The 15,003-nt window shown below is 35.0% G+C and overlaps 2 protein-coding genes across 3 annotated transcripts in view; one reads left to right on the forward strand and one right to left on the reverse strand.

The window, feature by feature from the left end:
- LOC123527320 (contactin-5-like) overlaps window positions 1-14,425 on the reverse strand; it is a 70,881-nt gene extending 56,456 nt beyond the window's left edge. Inside the window, exon 1 of the mRNA XM_045306704.2 lies at window positions 14,271-14,425. Within this exon, the coding sequence (XP_045162639.2) occupies window positions 14,271-14,340 (70 nt within the window). The 5' untranslated portion in view covers window positions 14,341-14,425. The remainder of the gene's footprint in view (window positions 1-14,270) is intronic.
- Window positions 832-7,509, forward strand: LOC123548373 (uncharacterized). 2 transcript variants are annotated; one of them, XM_053523291.1, is made up of 3 exons: window positions 832-1,693; window positions 5,943-6,041; window positions 7,224-7,509. In XM_053523291.1, the coding sequence occupies exons 1-3, from the start codon at window positions 1,546-1,548 to the stop codon at window positions 7,295-7,297; spliced, it is 321 nt and encodes a 106-aa protein (XP_053379266.1). In that variant the 5' UTR covers window positions 832-1,545; the 3' UTR covers window positions 7,298-7,509. The 2 variants fall into 2 exon arrangements, with proteins under 2 accessions (XP_053379266.1, XP_053379265.1); XM_053523290.1 differs by having other exon boundaries at window positions 5,943-7,509.
- Window positions 14,426-15,003: the final 578 nt, after the last annotated feature.

The raw sequence follows: 15,003 nt of genomic DNA on the forward strand, positions 1-15,003 counted from the left end.
AACCATAAATTTGTTTTTGTTCACGGGATAAATACACAGAAAGTTCGTATTATATGAGAAAAGGATGATTCAATAGGTCTAGCTATACACGAGTAGCTTCATTCTGTAATTTAAGCTGGCGCTTTGTAATTCATATCTTGGCGTTGTGACGTATGTTGCCTTAACTGTTTCACTATATGGACCAAAATCATTGAGCTCATTCTCCTTACACGGATCTACTATAATTGACATTTATCCTTCTTCAAAAATTAGAAAGCATCTATGCTAATATTGTTTTACCACGATGTAAAACATGTAGTTAGAACAATGTTATTCCGTTCCATTTTTGACAGTTATTGAGTAGCAAAAGATATCTATAACAATTGGGCATTCAATATACAGTACTTAAATAGTTGAGCATTCCGTATTCCAGTTTTTACAATAACTCGGTCTTTCAAATACAGTCGACATCGTACTTGCGACCACCTCTATTAAGCGATTTTTGTATTAAACGACCAGTCAAAATCCCTCCCGAACGTTTTCAGTATATAAATTCATTCCATTAAACGACTTTTTTATTAAACGACTAGCGACCACATAAATTTAGTCCCGACAGGTAAAATATTCGACAAAAGTATCTATTAAGCGACCGGCTACCAAAATTCTACTGGGCATTTCTTCATCTGTGTAATTATCGAGTACGTTTGGCACGTGACTAAAGGCAATTAACCTTTGTATCAGTCAAACTGACAAAAAATCTAGCCATAATTTTCAAGGCTTGCGGACTTGGAAAACTTTTCACGATGTTAAAACAGGTTTTGAAACCATACATGTATGTTCATATTAATATTCAGTTTAACCGTATTAAGGTTAAACTCTTTACTCGGCAAAAATGACTCTCCTTATACACCATACCGTCACGTGATCAGGGAATTCTGGGTCGGGTATATAAACGCCCGTCTCGCCAGATTCCAGTCTTTTCGATTCAGAGTCCACTGAACGAGGTAGATTCATTGATACTTTAAACAAAAAATTTAGTTTAAAAACATTTAAAAACTTATTAAGACTTAATATTTTCTTTCTAAACTATGTTAAATTAATTTAAGATGTTGTTTTTTATAAATTTATAAATTTGCACTGATTTAAAATGCTTTTAAAGCAGGTTTTCAAGACGACCACGTGGCAGCACATGGTGAGCACATGCGATTATATTGGAGATCAATAACTTGTAAATTAATGTTGCATATCATAATCGATGAATCTTTAAAAATCAAATTATTTATAAATATTTTATTGTTATAATAAATTATATTCAGATCTTGATCTATAAATAGATAAATTATAGAATTTATGTCGCTGACGTCATGACCGCATGCAGTTGCGAAGCGCGTGCACATATAGATATGTAAACAATTGATGGGTCCTGAAAATTTCTGAGCTACCGGGTTTCGAACTCTGCCTTTGTGGATGTTTTCAAACATATATAAATTCTGATCATTTTAAATCATTTTGTGGCCATCTTATCTCACAGTTTTCACTATTTTATCTTTGAGATAAAATCCGAAGATGCCGAAACGCAAGCAGCAGGAAGAACTATGCCAACAGGTTCAGAGGAAGCGGACGTCTGGCCAAGGCGGAGGTGACAGTGTCCAGGAGCAAGCTGGGGTGCCATCTGATTTAACAGTTGGAGCTCCATTGAATTTGTCTTCACCAGGTGAAAACATTTTTAATAATCCAGACTGTATGCTAGCCACACACGTCCCGCAAACGGTGAAAGAAAAAATTTGGGCCAATCAATATGTAGAATTGCAAATTATGTTAAAAAAAGAACCAGGGTTGGACTCTGGCGTTAAGCAAAAAATTCATGTGTTGAACGGCGAGTTGATGATTTCTCCAGCTGAAAATAGCTCTACCAACAAATTGCTGGAAAAAATCGAAGTCTGGTCTGACGCTTTCATAATTTTTATTTGCATTTATATTCAGAAGCACCCTAGTCAAACCCAAAATCTTTTGCAATACTTAGCTAATATAAGGTTTGCAGCGTCGAAACACATTGGTTGGGCTACTTACGACTCGAAATTTAGACTCAAAATGTCTACTGACTCTAGCCTAAAATGGGAAACGATTGATCCCTGTCTGTGGATGTTATACGTACAACCTATCCAAAGTTTTCAAATACAGTCTAGCCACAAAAGATGTTTCCCTTTTAATAACAAAGGGTTTTGCAACGAAAGACAATGCAGCTACGCCCATAAATGTCTAAGGTGTTCTGGTGATCACCCTGCTTTGTACTGTCCGCTTTACTTTCAGCAAAATTTAAGAAATAATCAAAGTTCATTTGCTAGTATCCGTCCTAGACAACATTTTCCTCAAGCCCGCTTTTCGTCAATAAATGGTCTTAATTTCAGGCCAAATGCTCGACAACCAAACCAACGTTATCAAGGCCAGAGAGCTTTGGGACTTGGCCAGAACACCCGTTAAAACACCTGTGTTAAAAGAAAGACTACATTTTTACCCGGATGGGGACGATGCAAAATTTTTGTTAGACGGGTTTTGTTCAGGATTTAAACTCAACTATTGCGGTCCTAGAATACCAGTAATATCCGAAAATTTGTCTTCTGCACGACAGCATAAATCTGTATTGTCGGCCAAGTTATTTGAAGAGAAATGTCTAGGTAGACTAATGGGACCTTTTCCTTCCCCTCCTATATCAAATTTACGTATAAATCCTGTGGGCTTGGTTCCAAAAAATTCTGGCGGTTGGAGACTTATCACAAATTTATCACATCCAATTGGTAGCAGTGTGAACGAATTCATAAGTCCAGAATATAGCAAGGTTCAATATTCTCAATTTGATAATGCAGTAAACATGGTCCACAGACTTGGTACTGGTGCATATATGGCTAAAGCAGACATCAAGTCTGCCTTTAATCTATGCCCGGTTTGGCCGGGTGATTTTGAACTTCTGGGTATCAAATCCGACGAAGGTTACTGGTTTCAAAAAACTTTACCACAAGGCGCGTCGTGCTCATGTTTCATATTTGAAAAATTTTCAAAATTTATTCAGTGGTCTGCTGAGCAGGAGTCAGGATCGCGAAATATTGATCACCTATTGGATGACTTTTTTATGGTTGAATCGTCTGTAAATAAATGCCTTCATTCGATGTCTAGTTTTGATCACGTATGTCGAGAACTTGGCGTTCCTTTATGTGAAGAAAAATGGGTCGGTCCTACACAATGTCTTACATATTTAGGACTTGATATTGACTCTAAAAATCAGACGATTCGGGTTCCTAGTGAAAAAATAAGAAAAGCTATCAGTCAGCTACAACCTTTAGTTAAAAACCAAAAGAAAATAACATTGAAACAACTCCAGTCGGTGGTTGGACTATTGAATTTCATTTCTAAGGCTATACCGGCAGGTCGTGCATTTTTACGCCGACTCTATGATGCCATGGCATATGCTAAGAAACCCCATCACTTTATTAGAATATCAAGAAACATGAGAAATGACGCGACTACCTGGTTAGAATTCCTTGAAAAATTTAACGGCACATGTATATTTAGCGAATTAGATTGGTTACACGATGATACCCTTGAACTTTTTACCGACGCCTCCGGCAATAGTAACCTTGGCTGTGGGTGTTACTTCCATGGGTCATGGGCGGTTTTTAAATGGCCATCTCACTGGGAAAATCATGTCTTTAGGGATATAACATATCTCGAACTGGTACCCATCCTCATTGCATTTTTCATTTGGGGCGGACATATGCAAAACAAGAAAATTCTCTTGAGGTCTGACAACCGCGCTTTGGTTGAAATAATAAATAAGAAGTCCTCAAAAAACAGAAACATAATGCATTTAATTCGCAAATTGGTTCTTATTCTCTTACAACAAAATATTCAAGTCAAATGTAAACATATTTCGGGGAAACGGAATACTATCGCTGACTCTATTAGTCGTTTTCAGTGGGGAAAACTGTTCGAAGCACTTCCGGTAGAAGCAGCCCTCGAACCATGCCAGATTCCTTCCGAGTGCGTGGAGATCTTCAATCCGAAATAGATACCCTGATAGCAGCCTCTTTATCGGATAATACAAAAAAGAGCTACAACTACTATTTAGATAATTTTACTGCATTTGCGAACAGCTTAGGTCTCGAACATCATTTTCCACCTAAAACTAACGTCATAGCAGAATTCATTGCCTACCTGTCCTTGAATCAGTACTCTCACTCAACTGTTAGCGGCCATATAGCCGCTTTAAGTTACGTTAACAAAATCAATGGATTGTCGGACAACACAAAACATTTCATGATCAAAGCTATGCTAGAGGGTTTGCGTAAAAGGCGCAAGAACTGGGATTGTAGACAACCCATCACCGGCTCAATCCTCAGCAAACTCATTTGCGTCCTTAAGCATGTATGTCGATCCAAATATGAGGTTATGTTGTTCGCGGCCTGTTTCTCTCTGGCCTTTTTAGCTCTGCTTCGTATTAGTGAGTTCGCCTTACCAAATAAAAATTCCAAAAAGTATGTCCTGCGTGATCAAGATATTGTTATGGGAACCAACATGATCAGACTTTATTTTCTATCATCGAAAACCGACCAAAGGGGCTGCGGTACTCATTTAGATGTTAAAATCGATCCCCATAATACCCAGTATTATGATCATATAGCCACATACTTGGCCTACAGGAACAAAACATCTGTCCCACTTTTCTGTCATTTTGATGGAAGTCCCCTGACAACATTTCAGTTCAATTCCGTTCTTAAAAAAGCGCTCAAATATGCTGGCTTGGGAAATTCAGGTCTAAAATCACATTCTTTCAGGATAGGAGGGGCAACCACTTTGTTTAAATCAGGATTCCCCATTTCAGAAATCAAATATCGTGGTAGGTGGCAATCAAATGCCTATAGATCATACATCAGATAATCGGAGCCGCAGTCGGTCCGAGACCCATAAATTCCTACTAGTTTTCCAGTTCACAAAACACATTCCCGCATCTTCACGCTATTCATACAAATCTGAAATGTGCATGTGTGCTATCCGAGCTTTGCTGAGGATATGCCATTTCGAATTGATTGTTTTATAAATAATACCGTGGCTAACTGAGCTTTACTGTAGATTATAATTTATGCCATTTTGAAATAATTATGCCGTGTCTATCAGGATTGTACTGAATGATAAATAATGTTGCGGCTATCCGAGCTATATTGAAGGATACGCCATGTTGAAGTGTGTATATCAAATAAATAAATAAAATAAATTTTGTTGCGGCTATCCGAGCTATATTGAAGGATACGCCATGTTGAAGTGTGTATATTATATAAATAAATATAATAAATTTTGTTGCGGCTATCCGAGCTATATTGAAGGATACGCCATGTTGAAGTGTGTATATCAAATAAATATAATAAATTTTGTTGCGGCTATCCGAGCTATATTGAAGGATACGCCATGTTGAAGTGTGTATATCAAATAAATAAATATAAGTTTTGGGCTATTTTACCAATTTATATATATCCAGAACCCCCAAAAGCCCAGAACTCCATTTGACGACCCCTATTTTAATCAAATTCAAATTTAAAGAGGAAAAAATAAAGTATTATATACAATTTTGGCTAAAAGACTGCTGAGCTTAAAGTGGAGGCAGGCAGTCTGTGTTTATTAAACAAAGGGTTGTCACTTTCAAAATTATAAAGTGATGTTATCAGTTGCCATATGCTGTAAAGTGAATGCCGGCAACACCTTTTGGCTTTTAAATACGTAGGTCCCCTAGAACAGTATATGCTATTTTAACTCTGTTGTCAGGTTAAATAGCTTGAAAACATCTTTACATGTTCATTTTAATCAATAAAGTAGTTTTCCCTTAAATTTTGCAATCGAATTAACTGCCCAAAGCTCCCTTCGCGCTGCAAACCATATAATTATATCTATTTTTTTTTTTTTAAATCTATTAATAGTGAAAGTAAAGACACACAATGTATGGATAATTGGTGACTCACTCATCAGAGGAGCACAACAGGCAGCTTATTTACGTCCCGATGAAGATTTGGGCCTAGGTAATTTCGTTAATGTTTTATGGGAAAGCGTCAGCGGGATGAAAATTTGTGACTTATATGATACTGTGCAATACCTATTGACTTTCAATCCGCCGCCAGAAGTTTTGATCATACATTGTGGGGGAAATGACCTTGGATCATCCGGTATGACAACGCTAAAATTAACATGGATGGTTAAAAACATGCTATCTGAGTGGTTAGGGATGATGCCAAACACAAAGTTTGTTTGGTGTCAGATTCTACCGAGGAGATCCTGGCGTTATATTCCGGACTATGTTATAGCAAACAAAATGCGAGCACGAGTTAATAGTTGTCTCGGAACTTATTTCATAAAACACGGGGGTGCTTATATAAAATTCCCCGAGATTAATCAAGATCCCATTTACTTTTCATCAGACGATTGCCATCTTTCTTCTTTTGGTTATGACATTATGGTTAACATTTTTTCGGGTGCTGTTTATACGTTCCTATTTACTAGTGAACAAGTTTTCCCCAAAACAGACATGATACAGCTTCACCCTGTTCACTGAATTTATCATTTTATACAGTAATACTGATTAAAAATAGTTTACATTGTCTTGTACGTATATACTACAACGTTAAATAACCGAAAGCTAGAAATATCTCGTCTGCTAATAAGTAATTTTGATTTATAATTTACAATCATTAGTATACATGTGTTACATAAAATTGTCATGGCGTTTTATGATATTCCGCTTTGGCGGAAGGTTCGTTCGTTTCACTCTCTCACCTTTTTGGCGTTTTTTAATATCATAAAACTCTTGCGTTCGTTGACGGGGCAAGAAACTACGTCGATTCATATTGACACTAGTAATCTTAATCCAGCCATGACAATTTTGTGCCAATCCTTAATAAAATAAAAATATATAAAACATTTGTACTTAGTCATTTTTTGCTGGGTAATATTCAGTTTAACCGTATTAAGGTTAAACTCTTTACTCGGCAAAAATGACTCTCCTTATACACCATACCGTCACGTGATCAGGGAATTCTGGGTCGGGTATATAAACGCCCGTCTCGCCAGATTCCAGTCTTTTCGATTCAGAGTCCACTGAAGAGGTAGATTCATTGATACTTTAAACAAAAAATTTAGTTTAAAAACATTTAAAAACTTCCCACCCTACCCTGCCCGTTTTTCTCGTGTTTGTTTTATATTTGCAGGATATCACCCATCGTCGTGGCTGGAGATAGCTGAAACATTTGAGTTTGCAACCAGATGCCTTGAATCCCAATGACGAGCAAAGCACAAATACAAATAGACTTTTTAAACATTTGTCGCCGTTGTCGGGACAAAAAAATTGTGATTCAGCGTTTTTTAATATCATAAAACTCTTGCGTTCGTTGACGGGGCAAGAAACTACGTCGATTCATATTGACACTAGTAATCTTAATCCAGCCATGACAATTTTGTGCCAATCCTTAATAAAATAAAAATATATAAAACATTTGTACTTAGTCATTTTTTGCTGGGTAAATACAGTTACACTAACAGTTAAATATAACTTGCCTTTTCATCTGACTGAAATTCATTAAGAGACCATTCCATTAAGAGACCACTACTTAACAGTCCCTTGGGTGGTCTCTTAATACAATGTCGACTGTATAGGCTTGTATAATAATAATAATAACAATAATAATAATATAATAATAATTTGGCCGTTCATAGTAGTAAAACAACTATTCAAAATATGCGGGCCTTCCATAGTTAAATATAATACAACTATTTAAAATTACAATATGTATGTCTTCCATATTATAGTGCAAATGGTAGGCATAAACTGGAAACTAAAATTGAAAAATAGCACAGTCTGCACTAAGATAAACTAAATCTTAAAAACAACACTCCCCCTGATTTATTTTCACGAGAAACTAAAAATATATACGTATAGTAATTTCAACTGTTACTAACCATTCAAGCAGAAACTAAAATTAAAGAACTGCACAGTCTGCACTTAAAAGAAACTAAATTTTATAGACCAACACTCCCCCCGTTTTTAATTTCAAGAGAAACTGAAAAATATAGAAAGTAATTTCAACTTTTATTGCCCATACAACTGGGAACTTTAATTAAAGATAAGCACAGTCTTCACTAATAGACACTAAACAATATAGATAGAATCTTTACTTTTATTAAAATATTCCATTATCCTGTGTCTTCTCCTTAGTCAGTGATGTCTGTTGTGCTGATTGCATTTTGAATGTGTGACATTAGAGTGCCGAGTGTTTCAGCTGAGTAAAACATGTTTAAGGCACCACTACATTTTCACAAGGAATGTATAATATCATATATTCTTGGGTTATTTCCAGCACAGGCTGAACCGAAAGATAGTGTCTGTAGTGCTGGCTAAGGATGCACGACACCTTATTTTACTTTATTTTTGTTTCCTATTAAAGTAATACCTTAAAATTTATAAAACTCACTACCTTAGGACTGCTACTTTAAATATTAATATCAATACCTTAAAATGTATGCAGATCGCTGTGTGTAAACTGTCACCTTTAAAATTCTTGAATATTATAGTGAATACTGAATTGATAGAACTGTTAATTCTGAATTATTTTTGTATTATAATATTATCGGATTGTGGTGGTGCTTGATGCATTAGTGTGGTAGAGCTCAACTATTATATTTATTTCATTTGAACATTCGGATGCGGTGACTTTGTGTTTACATTTAAATGTGGAATATTTGAATGGCACTTTTCTGCGGGCCAGTTCATTCATTTCATTATTACGGCTTGATGTTACAAGTTTCATGAATGCAGGGTGAGGGTCCCTGTCTATAAGGGCCACGCCAACCTAAACAAAAACATATAGTACTGCAAATGGTAGACTCCTTAAAGAGGTAACAAGTCTACGCATGTGAACAAAGGTTTCTATATATCAAAAGGTTCGTAAATAACTGTAGATTATAGAACTGCTTGATGCAGGTAGATTACCAATATTCAGATGGTTAGATATAATACAGTAATTTCTATAAGATGCGGGTCTTCCATAGTTAAATATAATACAAAAATATATGAGTCTTCCATAGTTAAATATAATACAACAATATTCGGGTCTTCCATAGTTATACATAATACAACACTATGTAGGCCTTCTATAGTTAATTATAATACAACGATATATGGTCCTTCCATATCTAAATATAATACAACAATATTCGGGCCTTCAATAGTTAAATATAATACAACAATATATGGGTCTGCCATACTTAAATACAATTCAACAATATGTAGGCCTTCCATAGTTAAATATAATACAACAATGTATGGGCCGTCCATAGTTAAGTATAATACAACAATATACGGGCCTTCTATAGTTAAATATAATACAATATGCGGCCCTTCCATAGTTAAATATAATACAACAATATTTAGGCCTTCTAGTTAAATATAATACAGCAATATATAGGCCTTCCATAGTTAAATATGATACAACAATATGGGCCTTACATAGTTAAATATAATACAACAATATATGGGCCTTCCATAGTTAAATATAATACAACAATATACGGGTCTTCCATAGTTATATATCATACAATATACGGGCATTCCATAGTTATATATACATTACCCCAAGTATACGGGCCTTCCATATTTATATAGCATAAATATCACGGGCCTTCCATATTTATATCATATCCTAAAACACAAATATACGGGCCTTCCATAGTTATATATCACACAATATACGGGCCTTCCATAGTTATATATCATACAATATACGGGCCTTCCATAGTTATATATCATACAATATACGGGCCTTCCATATTTAAATATCATACAATATACGGGCCTTCCATAGTTATATATCATACAATATACGGGCCTTCCATTTTTATATATAATACAACAATATGAAGATTTATTTTAAAAATTTGCTACACATATTAATGACATTCTGTAAAACATGTTATGCCGGCTTTGCTATTGTTGTCTTTTTTCATACATGTTGAACTGAAAAAAAGGATGTTTGAGTGTAAACAGCGAAATAAAGGTTTCTACTCTTTGGAACAAAAATGCGAAAAAAATATGCAATATGCAATATTTTTCATGTGTACGGTGTTCTGTTTTGGGCCACTGTACTGCCGTACTATTTACTCGTGCAGAGGTACAGGCGATATTACAATAACATGCGAGAGTGACAGCATGGCAATACGACTGCACGACAAAATTATGCGACAGCATGACAACACGATGCGATGGTACGAGAACAGGATGCGACAGTATGACAACACGATGCGATGGTACGAGAACAGGATGCGACAGTATGACAATACAATAGGGTTATTAAAAATATACCTTAATCTGCAAGATTAATGTTGTTTTCGTCTCGGATGGATTTGTGATCTGGTCTGACAAAACAGACAAAAAAAGATAAGCGAATGCATGACTGTAGATCAAGGTACTGCTTTCATGACCCTTTTCTTATATTCTAGCGTTATATCAATCAAAATCGACTAGTATTGTAGACAAGTAAGGCTAAAAACTTGTTTGCAACGGTGAACATTTTGACGTATGAAACTTCGAGACGCCATCACTGCGTCATTTCTGACGTCATACCTGCTGTCACAGCTAATGCAAGTAGTCCAAACATTGAACATTTTCCGTATTCGATGGAAATTCGTATTCATTACTGAAATACAGGTTCTATTTCAGACGAGTTGCATGGAGTTGGTACTGCTTCTTACACAAAGTTTAAAGGCGGATAATATTATTTTGGTGAGGCAGAAGATACACCTAATGGTTTGCAGGTAAGTATTCTTACTGAAAACGTGTTACATTATTACTGGATGTTTGTTTCTTTTTATTAATTTAACTTTCATATCATGACTGCCCAACAAAGGTGATGGTATTTTAACATAAGTATAGATTTGATGAATAAGAAATTATATCGGTATTATAACAATTACAAAATAAATAGTTTATTTGTCAGAGAATTTTACCGATAATGAAACATACATTTTATAATAGTCAAAATACATTGTAAAATGATTATTACCTCCATTTTGCCTCCATTTAACATAGGTAGGTTGGCAAAATAAATGAATTCCGAAGCCAATAGTTCAAACTGTTGAAATTTTGAAACAAGAGGGTCATTGACCCTTAAGCGCTCACCTGTGTACAAGGCTTCAAATGTGTTTGTATTAGTATAGAGTTAGGTTTCTAGCTTATATTATATTATATTCACACCCATTTTTGAACCTAGGGCAATAATTTGAATAATTACGGTAGGAATTACAAATCTGATATCACATGCCAAATATCACGTTTCTTATGTAAAAGCGTATAGTAAGTACATGTCAGACAGGGGCGTGGCCACTTTCGTTACCTTAGGGTAATAATTTGGACAAGTATGGTTGAGAGTCAAACCCGTATATCAAATGCCAAATATCAAAGTTGTAGAGAAAAGGATTTTTAAATTCTAACAGCTAACAAGAGGACCATGATGGTTCTGAATCGCTCACCTGTCCCAACATGACCCAGTTTTGAACTGAGTATGACAACGTTTTTTTCTATTATTTGACATAGTGACCTGGTTTTTGAGCTCATGTGACCCAGTTTTGAACATGACCTAGTTATCATCAAGATAAAAATTCTGACCATTTTTCATGAAGATCCATGGCCTCTAGAGGGATCAAAAGGTTTTTGTATTATTTGACCTAATGACCTAGTTTTAGAAGGCACGTAACCAAGTTTTGAACTTGAGGTAGATATCATCAGGATGAACATTCTCACCAATTTTCATGAAGATCTCCTGAAAAGTATGGCCTCTAGAGTTGTCACAAGGTTTTTCTATTTTTATACCTACTGACCTAGTTTTTGACCGCACGTAATCCAGTCTCGAATCTGACCTAGATATTGTCAAGATGAACATTCAGACCAACTTTCATACAGATCCCATGAAAAATATGGCCTCTAGAGAGGTCACAAGGTTCTATATTATTTGACCTACTGACCTAGTTTTTGACGACACGTGATCCAGTTTCAAAGTTAATTTAGATATCATCAAGTTGAACATTCTGACCAATTTTCATGAAGAACCATTCAAAAGTATGGCCTCTAGAGAGGTCAAAAGGTTTTTCTATTTTTAGACCTACTGACTTAGTTTTTGACCGCAGTTAACCCAGTTTCGACCTTGATCTAGATATCATCAAGATAAACTTTCAGAGCAACTTTCATACAGATCCCATGAAAAATATGGCCTGTAGAGAGGTCACAAGGTTTCTCTATTTTTAGACCTACTGACCTAGTTTTTCACCGCACGTAACCCAGTTTTAAATTTGACCTAAATATCATCAAGATTCACATTCTGACCAATTTTCATGAAGGTCCATTGAAAAATATGACCTCTAGGGAGGTCACAAGGATTTTCTATTTTTAAGACCTACTGACCTAGTTTTAGATCGCACTTGACCCAGTTTCAAACTTGACCTAGATATCATCAAGATGAACATTCTGACCAACTTTAATAAAGATCCCATGAAAAATGTGACCTCTAGAGTGATCACAAGCAAAAGTTTACGCACGCACGCACGGACGACGGACGCCGCGCTATCACAAAAGCTCACCTTGTCACTTTCTGACAGGTGAGCTAAAAAAAAAGAAGAAATATCACGATATTTGTCAAATGGAAAAGTAAAACTAAAATAATATTATTAATTTAAATTTTAAAATTACTATTATACTTTTGTAAACATAAGTAATATTATAAGGTCTGAGTTATTTCAAAATTTAATAAACATTTTATTTCTTATCGAGATATGACTCTATTTAATGGACCAATAAACCAGAATACCCGAAAAGTGAAAAATATCGTGAAATGTTTCTTGACCTCCTTTAAACAACATAATTGATAGCTATCTGAGTGAACAAATATGTGCCAGTCCGTCTATACAAAAAGACTATTAAAGTCAAGACTAATAGACAGTCATTTAATTTATTCATATTGTACATACACAGTCATTAAAATGCGCTTTAAGATCGTAAGAGTAATGTTACACCATTGAAAATGTCAATAGGTATTTTTTCGTGATAAAAATCTTAAAACAGGACGTTCACATGTCTCAAGATAAAATTTCCTAACTGCATTTTATGAAAATTGGCGCATTTATTTCGACACATATGTATGCGTGTTAAACTAAATGTTTTTTTTTTTTGTGAAAAAAAAAATCAAACCAGGTTTAACATACAATCTACTATGTAGTGTGTACTTCGAAAAACAATTGACTAAAAATCCGTTTGCCGTTTATTAGGTATGTTTACTACAGACATTTATCGATGACCGTTGGTCATAAATATGGCATTTTATCTGTATCAAAGGTTTTTTTATCACAAAATAATAAATAATTCATATTTTCAGTGTTTGAAGTGTGATAAATGACGTTTCTTTTAATTTGACAATATGTACCAGTACTGGACTAGGACTGCTCGGTTTGCGAACCCTGTGCTCGGGGGCCCGTATAAAATCACTAAAATCCGATCCCGGTGAAACGTAAAATTTCAAAATGATTTTTACACTTAGTTTGTATTGGAACACGAGGTCTGAAATGGTAAACAGAAATCAAATCGGGGGACTCCATGAAAGTCACTGACTGAATCACTGATTCGAAATCTTGCATGTTTGTAGAATTGTCCATAAATGTCCGCGGGATATGTTTGCAAAAATGCAACTTTAAACGAAGTCTTTCACGTTGAAATACATTGTACTATACACATTTGCAAGAAGCAGCTGCACAGTTTTCATTTTAAAACTGACTTAGGCGTGAAACATTGTTTGTTTCCGGTATCCCGACCTACCCTAATTCTTTTGGCCAGATCCTAAATGTTTTTATGGCCTTGGACAATGTTTTTTCAACCTTTTAACAAAAACTTCCAAAAATGCACTTTTCATGCTTTAAACATGGTCAGCGATGCTAGAAATCAACTTACTGGTGCTTTAAAGGCATAACCCTTTTATTTGTATTCATTTTTGAGACAAAAAAAAATTCCGAAAAGTCTCACTTAATAAAAAAAAAACAATAAAAAAACTAACAAATTTCCGACCTACCTACCTATTTTTTTAGCATGTTACCGGAAACAAAGATCTTTTGTAGGCCTTACAGAACCCGATAGCTAAAAAATCAAATAACGCCTTTTTACACGTTACCATTTGTTATTTGGTATATACGCGATTAAAATAATTATGTATAAAAATACGTACCAAAAGAGAACTGTCCTGATATTCTGTTTAAGTTGAACAACAGAAGGAAAACAGTTGTTAAATCCTTCATTTTTAAAACAAATTAACTGTACACATCTGTTTTGAAACGTACACGTTAAACGAAGAGTTTTGGTAAACTGATACCAGAGGAACTACTTTAGTGGGCACGGTTAATAATAGAATAACCTACAATATCGCTCTATTTAACAGACAGACTAGGGTAGTAATTGTTTGGACATACTTTTTGTGAAGCAAATACACGCAAGGACTATTTCAGTGTTAAATCTGTACTTTATATTTAATCAATTTTAAAGGAATGCGATTCAGAGTTATGCACCTTGACATATTGCCGATGGTTTTTAGCAAAGTGTGGGGATTTTACTTTGGAAATTCCCTAATGCATAAGGGAAGAAAAAAATCATTTGTGCAACTTTTGTCCAATAGTTGAAATCGGTGGAAACGGAAATTTTTATCTTCAAACATGATTACTCAATACATGCAAGATGTACGGAAGCCTATTAGGGACATTTTGTCTTAGTTTTTTTAAGCATTACCTCATATGTGTGATGTATTATGCGTTACGTATTATTTATGTAAAAGAGAAATGCCGAAAACTGTCCATTCTTTCACATAATGGATAGTTTGAGGCTTTTCTCTGACTTAAAACACGGTTCTCACGAAAAAATCAAGATTATCGTGATATTATATAATGTCACTAATATTGTCCTCGTTG

Source organism: Mercenaria mercenaria, chromosome 14, assembly GCF_021730395.1.
Source record: "Mercenaria mercenaria strain notata chromosome 14, MADL_Memer_1, whole genome shotgun sequence".
Lineage (NCBI taxonomy): Eukaryota > Metazoa > Mollusca > Bivalvia > Venerida > Veneridae > Mercenaria > Mercenaria mercenaria.

What these genes read in the sequence shown, in the direction of transcription:
- LOC123548373 (XM_053523290.1), top strand. Translation starts at nt 1,546, where the DNA reads ATGCCGAAACGCAAGCAGCAGGAAGAACTATGCCAACAGGTTCAGAGG. An exon ending in ATTGAATTTGTCTTCACCAG is followed by an intron (nt 1,694 to 5,942) that starts GTGAAAACATTT and finishes ATCTATTAATAG; the next exon opens with TGAAAGTAAAGACACACAAT.